Source organism: Oncorhynchus gorbuscha, linkage group LG10 (assembly GCF_021184085.1).
Source record: "Oncorhynchus gorbuscha isolate QuinsamMale2020 ecotype Even-year linkage group LG10, OgorEven_v1.0, whole genome shotgun sequence".
Classification (NCBI taxonomy): Eukaryota; Metazoa; Chordata; class Actinopteri; order Salmoniformes; family Salmonidae; genus Oncorhynchus; species Oncorhynchus gorbuscha.
Genome location: NC_060182.1, coordinates 27,366,772 through 27,386,374, shown reverse-complemented (window position 1 = coordinate 27,386,374; position 19,603 = coordinate 27,366,772). Strand labels below are relative to the sequence as shown.

Here is a 19,603-nt window from a genome sequence, read left to right as displayed (position 1 = left end):
CCACCCAGCAGCCCACTGAACTGAGACTAGGAAACGCTGTCACCACTGATAAATCCATGATAATCGAGAATTTCAATAAGCATTTCTCTACGGCTGGCCATGCTTTCCACCTGGCTACCCCAATGCCGGCCAACAGCTCTGCACCCTGCCACAGCAACTGGCTTAAGGGCCCCCCAACCCCCCGCTTCCCCTTCACCCAAATCCAGACAGCTGATGTTCTGAAAGAGCTGCAAAATCTGGATCCCTACAAATCAGCTGGGCTAGACAATCTACACCCTCTCCTCCTAAAATTATCTGCCGCCATTGTTGCAACCCCTATTACTAATCTGTTCAACCTCTCGTTCATATCGTCTAAAATTCCAAAAGATTGGAAAGCTGCCAGCAGTCATCCCCCTCTTCAAAGCAGGAGACACACTCAACCCAAACTGTTACAGACCTATATCCATCCTGCCCTGCCTTTCTAAAGTCTTCGAAAGCCAAGTGAACCAACAGATCACCGACCATTTCGAATTCCACCGTACCTTCTCCGCTATGCGATCTGGTTTCTGAGCTGGTCACGGGTGCACCTCAGCCACGCTCAAGGTCCTAAACTATATCATAACAACTATCGATAAAAGACAGTTCTGTGCAGATGTCTTCATCAACCTGGCCAAGGCTTTGAACTCTGTCAAACACCGTATTCTTAGCAGCAGACTCAATAGACTTGGTTTCTCTAATGACTGCCTCGCCTGGTTCACTAACTACTTCTCAGATAGAGTACAGTGTGTCAAATCAGAGGGCCTGTTGTCAGGACCTCTGGCAATCTATATGGGGGTGCCACTGGGTTCAATTCTCAGGGCGACTCTTTTCTCTTTATATATCAATGATGTAGCTCTTGCTGCGGGTGATTCTTTGATCCACCTCTACGCAGACAATACCATTCTGTGTACATCTGGCCCTTCTTTGGACACTGTGTTAACAAACCTCCAAACAAGCTTCAACGCCATAAAACACTCCTTCCGTGGCCTCCCAACTGTTCTTAAATGCTAGCAAAACGAAATGCATGCTCTTCAACCGATCGCTGCCCGCACCCGCCCGACTAGCATCACTACTCTGGACGGTTCTGACATAGAATATGTGGACAACGATAAATACCTAGGTGTCTGGCTAGACTGTAAACTCTCCTACTAGACTCACATTAAGCATCTCCAATCCAAAGTTAAATCTAGAATCAGCTTCCTATTTAAGCCTCCTTCACTCATGCTGCCAAACTTACCCTCGTAACTGACTATCCTATCGATCCTTGACTTCGGTGATGTCATTTACAAAATTGCCTCCAACACTCTACTCAGCTAATTGGATGCAGTCTATCACAGTGCCATCCGTTTGTCACCAAAGCCCCATATACAACCCATCACTGCGACCTGTATGCTCTCGTTGGCTGGTCCTCGCTACATATTTGTCGCCAAACCCACTGGCTCCAGGTCATCTATAAGTCTTGTGCTAGGTAAAGCTCCGCCTTATCTCAGCTCACTGGTCAACATAGCAACACCCACCCGTAGCACGTGCTCCAGCAGGTATATTTCACTGGTCATCCCCAAAGCCAACACCCCCTTTGGCTGCCTTTCCTTCCAGTCCTCTGCGGCCAATGACTGGAACAAATTGCAAAAATCACTGAAGTTGGAGACTTATATCTCCCTCACTAGCTTTAAACGTCAGCTGTCAGAGCAGCTTGCCAATCGCTGCAGCTGTACACAGCCCATCTGTAAATAGCACGTCTAACCAAATATCTACTTCATCCCCATATTGTTATTTATCTTCTTGCTCTTTTGCACCCCAGTATCTCTACTTAGACATCATCATCTGCACATCTATCACTCCAGTTAATACTAAATTGTAATTATGTCACCTCTATGGCCTATTTATTGCCTTACCTCCCTAAGCTTACTACGTTTGCACACATTGTACATAGATTTTTGTATTGTGTTTTTGACTGTACGTTTGTTTATCCAATGTGTAACTCTGTGTTGTTGTTTTTGTCGCACTGCTTGCTTTATCTTGGCCAGGTCGCAGTTGTAAATGAGAACTTGTTCTTAACTGGCCTACCTGGTTAAATAAAGGTTAAATAAAATAAATAAAAATAAATGGCGTGGCATTCCGGCAACTTTGAGAAAACCAATTTTGTATTGGAGTTGTGCTTGTTGTTTTTGTTTACATGTGTATCTGCCCACTTATTGGCTAGAATGTTCTCACCTGATCCCGCCTCTTCCTGTCTGCCTTTGCAGACATTCATTCCCATTTTTAGTGGTCACTCCACTATCTTGTCAATTTACAATCTTTGCTATGTTAATTTTGACTTGGAGGTTCTCATTAGCATAGAGTTGATCAGGCTGTTGATTTTTGCCTGTGGAATGTTGTCCCTCTCCTCTTCAATGGCTGTGAGAAGTTGCAAGATATTGGCTCGAACTGAAACACGCTGTCCTACATGTAGATCCAGAGCATCCCAAACATACTCAATTTGTGACATGTCTGGTGAGTATGCAGGCAATGGAGAACTGGGAAATGTTCATCTTCCAGGAATTATCATGCTGAAACATGAGGCGATGGTGGCAGACGAATGGCACGACAATGGGATTCAGAATCTCATCACAGTAGCACTGTGCATTCAAATTGCAAAATGTTCGTAGCTTATACATGCCCGTACCATAACCCCACCGCCACCATGGGGCACTCTGTTCAGCAAACCACTCACCCACACCGCGCCATACACACGGTCTGCCATTTGCCCAGTACAGTTGAAACTGGGATTAATCTGTGAAAAGCACACTTCTCCAGCATGCCAGTGGCCATCGAAGGTGAACATTTACCCACAGAAGTCGGTTACGATGCCAAACTTGTAGTCAGCTCAAGACTCTGGTGAGGACGACGAGCACGCAGATGAGCTTCCCTGAGACAGTTTCTGACAGTTTGTGCAGAAATTCTTCGGTTGTGCAAACCCAGCTTCGTCACCTGTCCGGGTGGCTTGTCTCGGATGATCCCGCAGGTGAAGGAGCACGATGTGGAGGTCCTGGGCTGGCGTGGTTACATGTGGCCGGTTGGACATACTGCCAAATTCTCTAAAATGAGAAATTAACATTCAATTGTCTGGTAACAGCTCTGGTGCAAATTCCTGCAGTCAGCATGCCAACTACATGCTCCCTCGAAACGTGAGACGTCTGTGGCATTGTTGTGTAATAAAACTGCACATTTTAGAGTGGCCTTTATTGTCCCTGGCACAAGGCGCTCCTGTGTAATGATCATGCTGTTTAATCAGCTTCTTGATACGCCAACCCTGTCATGTGGATGGATTATCCTGGAAATGCTCACTAACAGTGATAAACAAATGTGTGCACAACATTGCTAAATACACTTTTTGTGAGTATAGAATATTTCTGGTATCTTTTATTTCAGCTCATGAAACATGGGCCCAACTCCTTGCGTTTATATTTTTGTTCAGTGTACAACGTATATGATATATAGCTGGAATCCTCAAATAATAATTTAGTAAGCAAAATAAAATTATAAAGTGACATTTATGTTTCAAGAGGATTTTCCAATTCTTGAATTCACCATCCTACCATACTTCCCTCCCTTGGTGGAGTGTACTGTTCAGGAACTGACATGAAAGCTCAGTTACTACAAAAACACCACATTTAGTTAAAAAGGTCATTCTGTGATTTGGGTTGGCATGAGTATTGCATTTTGTAACAAATTCTTATTTTTTGTAATTTATATTTAATTTATATGTTTGGATACATTTTCCCATTATAAACAAACTAATATGGCAGCTTAATACATTTGGACCATTATGATAACATTGTGCCACCAGTAGGAGCAGTAACACCAATGCCAACTTTGAGGTAATTGAGGATTTTCATAAAATGGAGGCCACAGAAATGCAAATCTATGGTCAATAACCCTTTTCAAATAATTTACAAAAGTGATAAGATTAATAATTTCTCACAATGCAACACCAATGACACTTTATTTAAACAATTCTCAATCCTCACATTTACGACACACTAAAAGGGTTTGATTAACTAATCCTTTCCTTTAATATAGGCCCCTATGCTCAAGGTCCTTTGTAATGAGTAATTTTCAAGGTGGTAACACCAATGACTTAAAATATACTTGTAAAAAATTCTAATAATCAAGATCCATTACTCAAAACTCAAACTGATGCGGTCATAAGATACTGTATATCATTATATGACATCAGTCCGTTACATGGTTAAAATGAAATGAGATTTAAAAAGTCATCATGTGACAGATATCAAAAACATACATTTGTACATGGTGTGGATAACAAGTTACAACCTTAACTAACCTAAAAAATAAAACTAATAACTAAAGCAATCAAATGTCCTGGCCAACCAAATGATATTGGGTGACTTGATTAGGCAGATATTATGATATGCTCCTACTGTAGGCCTACTGGCATACAGCAGGGGGCACTTTTTATTTTATTTTTTATTTTACCTTTATTTTACTAGGCAAGTCAGTTAAGAACAAATTCTTATTTTTCAATGACGGCCTAGGAACAGTGGGTTAACTGCCTGTTCAGGGGCAGAACGATAGATTTGTACCTTGTCAGCTCGGAGATTCAAACTTGCAACCTTCCGGTTACTAGTCCAACGCTCTAACCACTAGGCTACCCTGCCGCCCCACTCATGATCCGTGCAGACCTTTAACCTGTTCTGGGTTGTCCACCATGCCTCCTTACTCTCAGCTTAGCCTCAGTTCCTGCATCTTCATATTCAGTTTGCGGTTTGTGAGATCTTGGATTGCCCCTCTCAGCGGATGTGAGCCATCTCCTCCAGAAAGGGAGTCTTCATGCAGCCAGTGCAAAGCTGGTCCATCCACAGGGGAGCCTCATGCTGCAGGGGGGTGCGACGAGGGTAGAAGGTGTAGGAGAGGTCGTAGTTCAGCAGACAGCTGATGGATGCCATGTAGACATCAGAGAAGCGGCACAGGCGACGGGAGAAGTAGGTGGGGTTGTGGCAGGTGCGGAAAATGCTACCAAAGTGAGGGTTGAACAGGTTCTTGGTCACAGCTCTGTGAGGGGGGAAAATGAAAGAAAGGGTCAAAGGAAGTTCATAGGTCAGTATGAAGCTTGTTAAGTCAAAATTACACTGAATCCTTTAGGTCTGACTTGCTGTCCGACGGTCTTGATAGGTTAAATTTAGAATATTATGACATACACTACATGACCAAAAGTATGTGGACACCTGCTCGTCGATTATATCTCATTCCAAAATCATGGGCATTAATATAGAGTTGGTCCCCCCTTTGTTGCTATAACAATGGTGGCGAGTTTTACACCACTCCAGCTGATGCTTGGCATTGTGCAAGGTGATCTTAAGCATGTGTGCGGCTGCTCGGCAATGGAGCCCAATTCATGAAGCTCCCGATGAACAGTTCTTGTGCTGATGTTGCTCCCAGAGGCAGTTTGGAACTCTGTATTGAGTGTTGCAACCGAGGACAGACAATTTTATTGCACGCTACGGCGTTCCCGTTCTGTGAGCTTGTGTGGCCTACCACTTCACAGCTGAGCCATTGTTGCTCCTAGATAATTTCCACTTCACAATAACAACACTTACAGTTGACCAGGGCAGCTCTAGCAGGGTAGAAATTTGATGAAGTGACTTGTTGAAAGGTGGCATTCTGTGATGAAATAGCCGAAAGCACTAATTTCAAGGGATGTCCACATACTTTTGTATATTTAGTGTATAATATCTACTAACACTAGACTCACCGAAGCTCTTCTCTCTCCTTCAACCAATCCTGCAGAACTTTCTTTGACTCTGGATCTCGATGAATCTGCAACAAGTTCAATAAAAATGTCTTTACTTGAACACTTTCATCTTAACATAAAAAAACATGGCATGGCTGATGGGTAAAAAAAAAAATTATAATATTAGCTTGTAGTAGTGATTATTGTGGGGGTACAATTGATTGGGACCAGAGTATGTGCAGCGGAGCATGACCAATTTGACTGGAGCGCTGAGCGAGATTGCCAAAGGCTGGAGCCTGCTCCAATTTCGCTCACTTCACAAGCTCAGGGCATGCCTGGCCCAGCATGCATTTGTAGTCTACTTGTGTGCTACTATAGCCCCTTGCTTTAGCTACTGTCATAGAGTTCAACATATTTTAATAAAGAAACTGATAAAACAGTTGCAAAATCAAAATGACTTACAAGGATGAGGACCAGGAACAAGAGGGGGAGTGCGGTGATGTAGTGTCCACAACTAAAGAATCATTATGGAATCTGAAAAGACGCGTATCCAGAAAGCATGATGGTGTACATCGTGTACATGCTAAAAGAAAGGAACAAGGTGGGCAGAAAAAAAACCTTTAGGCCTACCTATCCTACCTACAGAAAACTAAAAACTAAAACACCTTTGCATCTCTGCCCAGCCTGACCAGAGTGGCCAAAAGGGTGTTTAGCATCCCCAGAGGCTCTGCAAGCTCAGAGAGGATATTCTCTACTGCTGGCCTGCTCTCCAGGCATCATCGCATGAGTCTGAAGCCACAGACTCTGGCCAAACTCGTGTTTCTAAAAATGAATTAAAAAGGCACACTAGACTAAGCCTAATAAGGCATTTTACATTTCATTCTAAGTCACAGCCTATATACTCAACTTATAGACTATAATGATACAACGAAATGTTGTTTAAATGTTGAGCGCTTTATGTCCCTACCAGCCTATTCTGTAACACTCGCAAATGCTTCACAATGTATTCCTTTGTAGGCTATAGCCTTGAAATAATACAGCCTAAATAATTCATTTTAGTTCCTTCTTAGGCTCCCTGTCTGGCTCCTGACCCATGTAGAGTGTTTATATGTTGTATAATATTTAATGTGGCCTATTTGAAATGAGCGCTTCTTACATTCCCCTTTTCATGTTTATTAAAATCATTTTCATTCAAATCATATGGTTTGGTTTTAATACTTCAATACCATATGGTAGGTCAAGGCAGTCACAAAAATAGATGGGTGTTGGCTAAATTATGATTTTAATGAATGGAGCGAGTTTTGAGCAGCATTTTGTCCCACACTGTGAGTGTGGAGCGGTGCTGCTCCATAAGCGATGAGTGGGATTTCCAACCGGTAAACGCAACATTGTTTTGACCTCACAGTTTGCCGATTTCTATGTTGTAGAACACCCTATAGCTCTATAAGTGTACCTGCATGCGCTCCAGCAGACCGGTGAGTGCCTGCAGCCAGGTGAGGCCCTGGGCATACTGCTCCGTGTTCACAACCCTGGTCTCCACCTCCAGCTCCGGTACTATGGCTCCTGTCCGCCAGCCGTGACGCAGCATCAGGTCCTGCAGAAGAGCATAAGTAGTCAGCCCAGTACAATGACTAGCCACAACATGACACGGGTTATTACAGTAAGCACAATGTGGGACACAGACCTTAAAACAAAGTCAATTTCTGTTTGCAATTTCCTTTGTGGAGAAATCACATCCACACTGCCTGCATCAGTCACCAAAACATTCAGACATAGTACCAGTACCACCACAATACCAGTCAAACATTTGGACACACCTACTCATTCAAGGGCTTTTTTTCTTCTCTAAATTGTAGAATAGTGAAGACATCAAAACTATGAAATGACACATATGGAATCATGTAGTAACCAAAAAAGTGTTACATTTTGCCATTTCAGATTCTTCAAAGCAGCCACCCTTTGCCTTCGATGACAGCTTTGAAATCTCTTGGCATTCTTTCAATCACCTGGAATGCTTTTCCAATAGTCTTGAAGGAGTTCCCACATATGCTGAGCACTTGTTGGCTGGTTTTCCACTCTGCAGTCCAACTCATCCCAAACCATCTCAATTGGGTTGAGGTCAGAGGATTGTGGAGGACAGGTCATCTGATGCAGCACTCCACCACTTTCCTTCTTGGTCAAATAGCACTTACACAGCCTGGAGGTGAGTTGGGTCATTGTCCTGTTGAAAAAACAAATGATAGGCCCAAACCAGATGGGATGAAGTATCGCTGCAGAATACTGTGGTAGCAATGCTAGTTGTGTGCCTTGAAATCTAAATAAATCACAGACAGTGTCACCAGCATAGCACCACACCTCCATGCTTGACGGTGGGAACCACACATGCAGAGATCATCCGTTCATCTACTCTGTATCTCACAAAGACAGGGAGGTTGGAACCAAAAATCTCAAATTTCTGTCAAAGGACAGACTTCCACCGGTCTAATGGCCATTGCTCATGTTTCTTGGCCCAAGCAAGTCTCTCCTTATTATTGGTGTCCTTTAGTAGTTGTTTCTTTGCAGCAATTCGACCATGAAGGCCTGATTCACGTAGTCTCCTCTGAACAGTTGATGTTGAGATGTGTCTGTTACTTGAACTCTGAAGCATTTATTTGGGTTGCAATTTCTGAGGCTGGTAACTCTAATGAACTTATCCTCTGCAGCAGAGGTAACTCTGGGTCTTCCTTTACTGTGGCAGTCCTCACGAGAGCCAGTTTCATCATAGCGCTTGATTGTTTTTGCGACTGCACTTGAAGAAACCTTACAAGTTCTTGAAATAATCCAGATTGACTGACCTTCATGTCTTAAAGTAATGATGGACTGTCATTTCTCTTTGCTTATTTGAGCTGTCCTTCCCATAATATGGGCTTGGTCTTTTACCAAATAGGGCCATCTTCTGTATCACCCCTACCTTGTAAAAACACAACTGATTGGCTCAAAGGCATTAAGGAAATAAATTCCACAAACTAACTTTTAACAAGGCACACCAGGTGACTGACTACCTCATGAAGCTGGTTGAGAGAATGCCAAGAGTGTGCAAAGCTGTCATCAAGACAAACAGTGGCTAATTATTATTAATATATTAACATATTTTAATTTGTTTAACACTTTGTGGTTAATACATGATTCTATATGTGTTATTTCATAGTTTTGATATCTTCAATATTATTCTACAATGTAGAAAATAGCAAAAATAAAGAAAAACCCTGGAATGAGTAGATGTGTCCAAACTTGTGACTGGTACTGTAAATATAGTATGACTCACTGCCAAGTCACTGTACAGATGATCTCCAAAGTACAGCACCTTGGATCCTCTCCATCCTGTGAGCCTGAGAAAGTCAAACAGGTTGCCCTACAACAAGGAGACAGCGTAATGAATGTCACAAGGAATTATTATTAAGTTAAATCAGACAATGGTTGAAGTTAACAGAGGAAATATGACAAACAACGTGGATTGGAAAAACTATAACATGACAGTAATTATGTGGTCATGGATGTGGTCTTTCATCAAATTCTGCTGAGGCTTTAGCAACAGACAATTATTGGCCTTGAAGGTCAGTCTGGCAATGATGTTGGCAGTGTTCTTAGATGAAAAGTACTGCATGGTTAACATGGCCAACTGTGAGGCAACAATACATGTAATTTCATCAAAGTAGTATACATTTATCACCAAGCCTGATCGATTGTCCCCAAATCCTGTCCAGATAACAGAACGAGGTGGCCTCATGCTTGTCACATATTAAGCCACAGAAAGCACCGGGCTCAGATGGACTACGGGGCAAAGTACTGACGGTCTGCGTCGACCAGCTCAAGGGAGTCTTCACACAACTGTTTCAACTCCTTCTGAGCACCTGTACTGTGCAAAACTCCTGGAAGGTGTCGACCATTGTACCGGTGCCTAAGAAGTCAGAGGCCAAACTACAAATGACTTTCGCCTGTGGCCCTCACACCCCTTCTGGCCCAATGCATGAAAGGGTTGTTAGTAAGCACCTTACCCTGTCCATAGCAGATCATCTGGACCTGATACAGTTTGCCTATTAGTCAGAGGGGGAGTGAGGATGCTATCCTGACCTTGGTGAACATAGTGGCTAGTCAGTCACCTTCAACATGATAAATCATATGCACACGTTATTTATTGATTTTAGTTCAGCTTTCAATACAATGCAAATGCACATACTGCTGAAACAACTACTGGACCTGAATGTCAACGGCGGCCTCGCAGGTTGGATCAAGGACTTAAACTGACCGCCCACAGAGGGTCCTCATGAATGGGGCCCTCTGATGAACTGACCCTGAACACAGGGGCACCCCAGGGGTGTGTCCTTTCACTGTTGTTGTTCTCTACCTACACTAATGAAATGAAGATCCACCGAAACAATGTGAGACTTTAAGTATGCGGATGACATGGCTCTAATAGGACTCTTTTTTAAAGATGCTACGTCAGATGGGTACAACTATTTTAAACAGATCAAAACCTTCAAGAATGATGCTGGTCAAGTACCCTCCACATCAATGTAGAAAAGACAAATGAGTTGATCATCAATGGCAACAACTTGCCAATGTCCCAACCACTCTCTCTGAAAGACCAACCACTGGATGTGGTTGAGTGTTTCAAACATCTGGGGACACAAATTGATAAGAAGCTGAGTTTTACAGAGAATGCAGACTATTTGTTTTAAAGCAAGCCATTGCCTGTTTTTAATCAGGAATTTGAAGGCGTTTGGGCTCAGCCAAGATGCTCTGGAGAGGGTGTACAGCAGCTTGGTGGAGAGCATCCACACGTTCAATATGACAGTCTGGTATGGTAATCTGAGCGTGAGGAGCTAAAGCAAACTGACCAGAATAGTAAACACAGCCAGCAAAGTAATTGGTCGACCACAGGCACATTTGAGCATTCTGTTCCACAAATCAACCATAAAGAAGGCACTGGCTGTCATTGGTGACACCTCCCACCCTCAGTTTGAGAGGCTTCTCTCTGTCCGGAACTTCAGAATGCCCATGGCCAAGAAGAACGTGTTCAAACATTCATTCATTGTGCTGTTGGACTACTAAATGCAACCGTAAATTTGATCTGTATATGTACTTATCTATCCAGTACAGTTGGGACAGCGGTCAGTTGTGAGTGAACGCATGGCCTATGTTTTTAGTATGATCGACTGACTGGTTTAAGTGTGTATTAATTTAATTTTTAATTTTTACCTTTATTTAACCAGGCAAGTCAGTTAAGAACATATTCTTATTTTCAATGACGGCCTGGGAACAGTGGGTTAACTGCCTGTTCAGGGGCAGAACGACAGATTTGTACCTTGTCAGCTCGGGGGTTTGAACTCGCAACCTTCCGGTTACTAGTCCAACACACACTAGGCTACGCTGCCGCCCCATGATGTGAGAATGTATGTGATCCTTTTAATGGAAGGTGATGTCCATCCTGGATGGACAATAAAGTTTAGTCTATTCTATTCTGACCTAAATTCAAGGACACAAGACTAACATCTTTGCACAGGCTTCAAAGGCCAACTTTGTAACACCAGCCTAACTCAAGACTTTGGACATTTTATTCAGGTTGATTAAAGAGTTAACATACCAGTCCAATCATGAGTCATTCACTTCCCACAATAAAAGGAACAAATACAGTTTTGACATTGTGAATCTCAAATTACCACAATCTGTTATGCAAGTAGTCAATGCTGGTAAATCCTGCAACTGAGTTAGTCACTTTGAGTTATCCATATATTTTCCAAGTTGGAAAAGACAGTACCAGCCAACGTGCCACTTTAGTTCCATATACTGTATACAGTAATACTGCTGGGTAATGTCTCCGCTCCTACCTGTTTGTAGACCTGGCCCTTATCCAAGCTCTTGATCTTGTCCCACTGAAGGTCCCCGTTGCTATCTAAACGTCTGAAAGGTCTGCAAGTGGCAAATATGGTTACAGAATGACCTTAACAGTATGCATTTTCTGTGAATTTATGTGAAGACCAAAGTTTCGGAATTTGGACACTTCTTGATTGGGAATATAAAGGTATGCAGTGTACCACTTACTTGCCACAGCTGTTGAAGAAGTGTGGTTTGTCAGCTTGAACAATGACAATGTCAAATAAGTCCCTCCAGTCCTTTCCTACCATGTATTTCATCCCTTTGTCTCTAAATGAAGAAAAAAAGCTGGTAAGTCAACAACCACGAAAGGTGCAGATAATGTGCAGAGCTGAACATGCCCAGAGAACAAATCAACAACCTGCATGTATATCTCTGATTAACTCCGTTTGGTTGATGGCACTCACACAAAGCTAAATGGGCTGTTGGTTATAAGGAAGAGCTTCTTGCCATGGCTTGCCAGACGGTGTAGAACTGCATAAGTCTCATCACCTCTGAGGATATATTTCTCTGTGGGAGGGAGATGAGAAGAGGGGGGGGGGGTCAATTCCAACTGGAATATCCTGACTTCAAGCAGACTGAGCTTCCCTAGAGCATTTCAAAAGTATGTAAATATTCCACTTCCATCAGAATGTATTGTTCCTTGGAAGAAACTGGCAGATTTTCCCATTTGGAAACAGTCCTGTAGCATTTAAGCAAAAGATGAAGGCATTTAAAGTACTTTTCTTGAAACTGTGAGAGAGCCGAGTATAAAGAGATAGATATGTCCTAAAATGTTCTTCTCTCAATTCCTGCCAAACCTAAACTCCGTAAACACATATTTAAACAAAAACTAGGGTTTAAGGTTATAAATTGTTAAGTGTACTATCATTTTTATATTCACTTAAAAGTATGGTAATATTTTTGCACTTTAAAAGTATGTTAGTAACGTTTTATCAATTATCTTGACTTCCACTTGGCCATGGTTTTCTGGCTTGAAAAACATGCTTTTTACCTAATCATAACCCAAAAAATATTATCTGCAGGGCTGTTAAATTGCTACACTGTTTAGGTTTTCAAATACAAAGAATGAAGAGTGAAGCAAGACAACAATGCTTTTAATATAGGGGATTTTCACACTATTCAGTTTGAAAGAACCTGCAAACTGGGTGTGGGTGACATAGGAAGCATCCGATAGAAACATGAGATTTATATCTAGAAGCAAATATTTTTTAAACATAATAGTATATCTCACCCAAGTCTTGCATTATCCACTTGTACATGTAGCCTTTGATATGCACCATTCCAATGGCATCCTTAGGAAAATAAACACAGTGGATAAGCAGTTGAGCTGACTGTTTTCCCTGAGTATGCTTATATACAGTCGTCTTGCTCAAGGTTTAAATACATTCTTGACTCGACTTCTGTATTTACTCTTTTGATGGCTTTCTACGCCTATCTAAAAGGAAATTTAACCAGACATGTTTTTTCAACATGGTTCTCTCTCTTGGGAGAGAACATTCATTGAATGTTGCATAGTTTGCTATAAACAGCTAGCATCCCTGGAATCTTGCCACTCACTTACTGTACGTCTGACTGGGAAGTACAGTTTGTTCAGAACCAATCAGACATTCTGAATCAGCAATTTTACATAACAAGGCTTGCATTAGCCTTCTCAACCAAACCACAAAAAAGGAAACAAAGGGGGTGACATATATATAGGGCAGGTAATCACGGAGGTGATGGAATCCAGGTGAATGCCATAATGCGCGTAACGATGGTGACAGGTGTGCGCCATAACGAGCAGCCTGGTGACCTAGACGACGGAGAGCGAGCATACTTGACAGTACCCCTTTCCTGTTGCGTTCGGCTCCAGCCGCAGGATGCCAACCACAGGGACGATCCCGGGGATCAGGATCGGACTGGTCGTCTCCGCCAAGGCGCAGAAACCTGACAAATCGGCTGAGGCGTGAGAGCCTGGCGATCCGGTTGAGGCGTGAGAGCCTGGCGATCCGGTTGAGGCGTGAGATGCTGGCGATTCGGTTGAGGCGTGAGAGCCTGACGAGCCGGTGGAGGCAAGGAAGCCTGGCGATCAGGCTGAGGCATGAAAGCCTGTAGCAGCTCCCGGATCCAACGTCATTCCACCTGACACAAAAAAGAAAAACACTCCCTGATGCTTCCCGTAGGTGCGATGTTATTCTGTAACGATGTGCGCTGAGAGTCGGGAAGCAAGTTCAGGGAGTGAGTGTTTTAATAAATAAACCAACCATAATACAAAATAAGAACAACACAGGCATGACAGAAACAATGACCCATGGGGAAGGACCCAAAGGGAGTAACATATATAGGGCAGGTAATCAAAGAGGTGATGGAGTCCAGGTGAGTGACATAATGCGCGTAACGATGGTGACAGGTGTGCGCCATAATGAGCAGCCTGGTGACCTAGAGGCCGGAGAGGGAGCACACGTGACATTCATTCATTTTACGTTTTTTGTGTGGTCTTAATCGCACAATTTTACATCTAGCTATGATGTTTGGTGCAGTATTTTAAGTAAAATAATTTGTATGAAAACTATTAGTGCACTGCAGACTGCATCGAGTCCGTTGCCCTCTGGACTGATTTGAGAACTTGTCTACAACTTATTTATTAGCAAGCTGCCAAACTACTGTAAATAAAGCACAAGCTTCATTCTGTTTAGCAGTGCCAAAACTCAGTAGCTAGCAAAATTTAATCTCTGTGTTTGTCAATAAAGATAGTTAGTAGCTAGCAGGCACATTGAGCAGGCATGCTACATTAGCTAAATCAAATCAAGTCACATTTTATTGGTCACATAAATATATTTAGCAGATGTTATTGCTGGTGTAAAGAAATAGATGGGTTCCTAGCTCCAACAGTGCAGTATTATCTAACAATACATACACATCTCAAAGTAAAGGAATGGAATTAAGAAATATCTAAATATTAGGATGAGCAATGTCAGAGTTGCATTGACTAGAATACAGTAAAATACAGTATGTAAACATTATTCAAGTGTCCAGTGTTCCATTATTAAAGTGACCAGTAATCCCATGTCTATGTACATAGGGCAGAAGCGTGGCTATTTAATAGTCTGATGGCTGTGAGATAGAGACTGAAAAACAGATTATTGGTCTCATCTTTGATGCAACTGTACTGACCTCGCCTTCAGTGGGGTGAACAGCCTATAGCTCGGATGATTGTCGTCCTTGATGATCGTTTTGACCTTCCTGTGACATTGGGTGCTGTCGGTGTCCTAGAGAGCAGGTTCTGTGCCCCCGGTGATGCGTTGGGCAGACCGCACCACTCTCTGGAGAGACCTGCTGTTGCGAGCAATGCAGTTGCCATACCAGGAGGTGATACAGATGCTCTCAATAGTGCATCTGTAAAAGTTTGTGAGGGGCCAAGCTGATTTTCTTGAGCCACTGTTTCTGAGGGTGGACCATTTAAGTTTGTCAGTGATGTGGAGGCCAAGGAACTTGAAGCTTTTCACCTTCTCCAAAGCAGTCCTGTCGATGTGGATAGGGGTGTGCTCCCTCTGCTGTTTACTGAAGTCCACGATCAGCTCCTTCGTTTTGTTTACATTTAGGGAGAGATTATTTTCCTGTCACCCCTCCGCCAAGGCCTTCACCTTCTCTCTGTAGGCTGTCTCATCATTGCTGGTAATCAGGCCTGTAATCTGCAAACTTGATGAATGAATTGGAGGCGTGCATGGCCACGCAGTCATGGGTGAACAGGGAGTACAGGAAGGGGCTGAGCACGCACCCACGTGGGGCCCGTGTTGAGGATCAGCGGAGTGGAGGTGTTGTTTCCTACCTTCACCACCTGGGGGCAGCCCGTCAGGAAGTCCAGGACCCAGTTGTACAGGGCAATGTTCAGACCCAGGGCCCTGAGCTTAATGCTGAGCTTGGAGGTAATATGGTGTTGAAGGCTGAGCTGTACTCAATGAACAGCATTCTTACATAGGTATTCCACGTGTCCAGATGGGATAGGGCAGTTTGCAGTGCGATGGCGATTGCATCGTCTGTGGATCTATTGGGGCGGTATGCAAATTGAAGTGGGTCTAGGGTGTCAGGTAAAGTGGAGGTGATATGATCGTTTACTAGCCTCTCAAAGCTCTTCATGATGACAGAAGTGAGTGCTACGGTGCCAAATGTAAATGTACAGTTTTGTCATTTAGCAGACGCTCTTATCCAGAGCAACTTACAGGAGCAAATAGGGTTAAGTGCCTCAAATCAAATGAAATTATATTGGTCACATACACATGGTCAGCAGATGTTATTGCGGGTATAGCGAAATGCTTGTGCTTCGACAGTGCAGTAATATCTAACAAGTAATCTAATAATTCCACAACAACTACCTAACACACACAAATCTAAGTAAAGAGATTCAATAAGAATATATACATAGAAATATATGGATTAGCAATGACCGAGCGGCATAGTTCAAGATGCAATAGATGGTATAAAATACAGGATATACATGTGATATGAGTAATGTAAGGTATGTAAACATTATTAAGGTGGCATTGTTTAACATGAGTAGTGATCCATTTATTAAAGTGGCCAGTGATTGGGTCTCAATGTAGGCAGCAGCCTCTCTGAGTTAGTGATTGCTGTTTAGCAGTCTGATGGCCTTGAAATAGAAGCTGTTTTTCAATCTCTCGGTCCATCCTTTGATGCACCTCTACTGACCTCACCTTCTGGATGGTAGCGGGGTGAACAAGCAATGGCTCGGTTGGTTGTTGTCCTTGATGATCTTATTTGCCTTCCTGTGGCATTGGGTTCTGTAGGTGTCCTGGAGGGCAGGTAGTTTGCCCTCGGTGATGCCGACAGGATGCTCTCAATTGTGCATCTGTAAAAGTTTGTGTGGGTTTTAGGTGTCAAGCCACATTTCTTCAGCCTCCTGAGACGCTGTTGCGCCTTCTTCACCACACTGTCTGTGTGGGTGGACCATTTCAGTTTGTTTGTGACTTGTACAATGAGTAACTTAAAACTTTCCACCTTCTCCACTGCTGTTCTGTTGATGTGGATAGGGGGGATGCTCCCTCTGCTGTTTCCTGAAGTCCATGATCATCTCCCTTGTTTTGTTGACGTTGCGTGAGAGGTTGTTTTCCTGACACCACACTCCAGTGCCCTCACCTCCTCCTTGTAGGCTGTCTCGTCATTGTTGGTAATCAAGCCCACTACTGTTGTGTCGTCTGCAAACTTGATGATTGAGTTGGAGGCATGCATGGTCACGCAGTTATGGCTGAAAAGGGTGTATAGGAGGGGGCTGAGCACGCAGCCTTGTGGGGCCCTTGCTCAAGGGCACAGACAGATTTACCTAATTGGCTCTGGGATTCGACCCAGCGACATTTTGGTTACTGGCCCAACACTCTTAACCAGAAGGCTACCGTCCGGCCCAAAACATCTTATCAAGTCACTGGCGAGTAGCAAAGTGCTTCGGTGCCGTAACAGCTTCCCTAAATTTCGCAAATGTCCGTTTTAGAAGACAGTGACTTAATGACCAAAATTGTGCTATATACACTAGACTAATATTGATGCAATATTGGCCGTTTTCAACCAGAGAAGTTTGTTTTTGAGTTCAGCTGCCCGTTAAACGGAATGAGAAGATCAAATAGTATGCATCTTTTTCATGAAAGGGGAATGAAAGAGCTTTTGGCTCACTGACCGACCGGCACAGCATAACAAACAACGTTAAAATCACATTCCCAACTGCCTTGCACACTGGTAGACAAAAGGACCATTCACAGATATTGACTTTGGTGCAACTACTTATGAGCTAGGATGCAGCAATCAACTAAGTTAGTTACATTATTTAAGTTAAAAAGCATTTTTTGTTAAAAGCCTCTATTTCCAGAATCAGTTATTTGCCCACATTTTCAAAGCTGGTTTCAGTTTGAAAGTCTCAATTAAAATACAGTATTATCTGTGGATTCAAGTTTGTCAGAATGTGGGTATGTTTTGTTGCCGAATGCACTCACTGAAACGTCTTTGTAGAGATGACCAGGGTCATATTCAATGTCATTGGTGTTGAAGTAGTCATTGGCAGCAGCCAGGAGAGTCATCTCTGGGATGGAGAAAACATCCATGAACTGCTTCATCACAGGACCCTGTAAGATAATGTTAGCTCAACGGGATATAAGACAAAGCTGAGCCTCAGCAACAAAAAAACAAAAAAAATCCGACAATTTTTTTTTTTTATAAAGTTTTTGCAGATATTGGATATACATTTTAGAGAGCAATTTCCATCGGGAACTGATAATTAATGCAAGTCTTTTACGCAGGCTTTTAACCATTATTTTATCTTTAAAGAATGGAAATTTGGCTACAATTGCAGCAAATTCCACAGATTTTCAAACATACCGTGCGTTCAGAAAGTATTCAGAACCTTTGACTTTTTTCACATTTAGTTACATCACAACCGTATTCTAAAATTTATTAAATTGACGTTTTCCCTCTTCAATCTACACACAATACCCCATAATGACAAAGCAAAACTGCTTTATACACTGCTCAAAAAATAAAGGGAACACTAAAATAACACATCCTAGATCTAAATGAATTAAATATTTTTATTAAATACTTTTTTTCTTTACATAGTTGAGTGTGCTGACAACAAAATCACACAAAAATTGTCAATGGAAATCAAATGTATCAATCCATGGAGGTCTGGATTTGGAGTCACACTCAAAATTAAAGTGGAAAATCACACTACAGGCTGATCCAACTTTGATGTAATGTCCTAAAAACAAGTCAAAATGAGGCTCAGTAGTGTGTGTGGCCTGGGCATGCTCCTGGTGAGGTGGCGGATAGTCTCCTGAGGGATCTCCTCCTAGACCTGGACTAAAGCATCCGCCAAGTCCCGGACAGTCTGTGGTGCAATGTGGCATTGGTGGATGGAGCGAGACATGATGTCCCAGATGTGCTCAATTGGATTCAGGTCTGGGGAACGGGTGGGCCAGTCCATAGCATCAATGCCTTCCGCTTGCAGGAACTGCTGACACACTCCAGCCACATGAGGTCTAGCATTGTCTTGCTTTAGGAGGAACCCAGGGCCAACCGCAACAGCATATGGTCTCACAAGGGGTCTGAGGATCTCATCTCGGTACCTAATGGCAGTCAGGCTACCTCTGGCGAGCACATGGAGGGCTGTGCGGCCCCCCAAAGAAATGCCACCCCACACCATGACTGACCCACCGCCAAACCGGTCATGCTGGAGGATGTTGCAGGCAGCAGAACATTTTACACGGCGTCTCCAGACTGTCACGTCTGTCACATGTGCTCAGTGTGAACCTGCTTTCATCTGTGAAGAGCACAGGGCGCCAGTGGTGAATTTGCCAAACTTGGTGTTCTCTGGCAAATGCCAAACGTCCTGCACGCTGTTTGGCTGTAAGCACAACCCCCACCTGTGGACGTCGGGCCCTCATACCATCCTCATGGAGTCTGTGTCTGACCGTTTGAGCAGACATATGCACATTGTGGCACATATGCACATATGCACATTGTGGCCTGCTGGAGGTCATTTTGCAGGGCTCTGGCAGTGCTCCTCCTGCTCCTCCTTGCACAAAGGCGGAGGTAGCGGTCCTGCTGCTGGGTTGTTGCTCTCCTACGGCCTCCTCCACGTCTCCTGATGTACTGGCCTGTCTCCTGGTAGCGCCTCCATGCTCTGGACACTACACTGACAGACACAGTAAACCTTCTTGCAACAGCTCGCATTGATGTGCCATCCTGGATGAGCTGCACTACCTGAGCCACTTGTGTGGGTTGTAGACTCCGTCTCATGCTACCACTAGAGTGAAAGCACCGCCAGCATTCAAAAGTGACCAAAACATCAGCCAGGAAGCATAGGAACTGAGAAGTGGTCTGTAGTCACCACCTTCAGAACCACTCCTTTATTGGGGGCGTCTTGCTAATTGCCTATAATTTCCACCTGTTGTC

General features: G+C 43.3%; 1 protein-coding gene across 5 annotated transcripts in view; it reads right to left on the bottom strand.

The window, feature by feature from the left end:
* Nucleotides 1-4,560: 4,560 nt before the first annotated feature.
* The window catches only part of LOC124045789 (5'-nucleotidase domain-containing protein 2-like), a 33,448-nt gene continuing 18,405 nt past the window's right edge, over nt 4,561-19,603 (bottom strand). The window contains exons 6-15 of one of the 5 annotated variants that reach the window (XR_006840904.1): nt 17,647-17,775; nt 12,900-12,960; nt 12,073-12,175; nt 11,834-11,935; nt 11,620-11,701; nt 9,057-9,143; nt 7,206-7,346; nt 6,215-6,335; nt 5,774-5,838; nt 4,996-5,073 (exon numbers count right to left, since the gene is read on the bottom strand). Coding sequence is in view for 3 of the 5 variants with exons in the window: in XM_046365417.1 (XP_046221373.1) it covers nt 4,812-5,073; nt 5,774-5,838; nt 7,206-7,346; nt 9,057-9,143; nt 11,620-11,701; nt 11,834-11,935; nt 12,073-12,175; nt 12,900-12,960; nt 17,647-17,775 (1,032 nt within the window). In the remaining 2 variants the exon portion in view is untranslated. Of the gene's footprint in view, nt 5,074-5,773; nt 5,839-5,927; nt 6,336-7,205; nt 7,347-9,056; nt 9,144-11,619; nt 11,702-11,833; nt 11,936-12,072; nt 12,176-12,899; nt 12,961-17,646; nt 17,776-19,603 lie in introns of those variants that run through there. The other 4 variants (XM_046365417.1, XR_006840905.1, XM_046365418.1 and 1 more) reach the window with 4 other exon arrangements.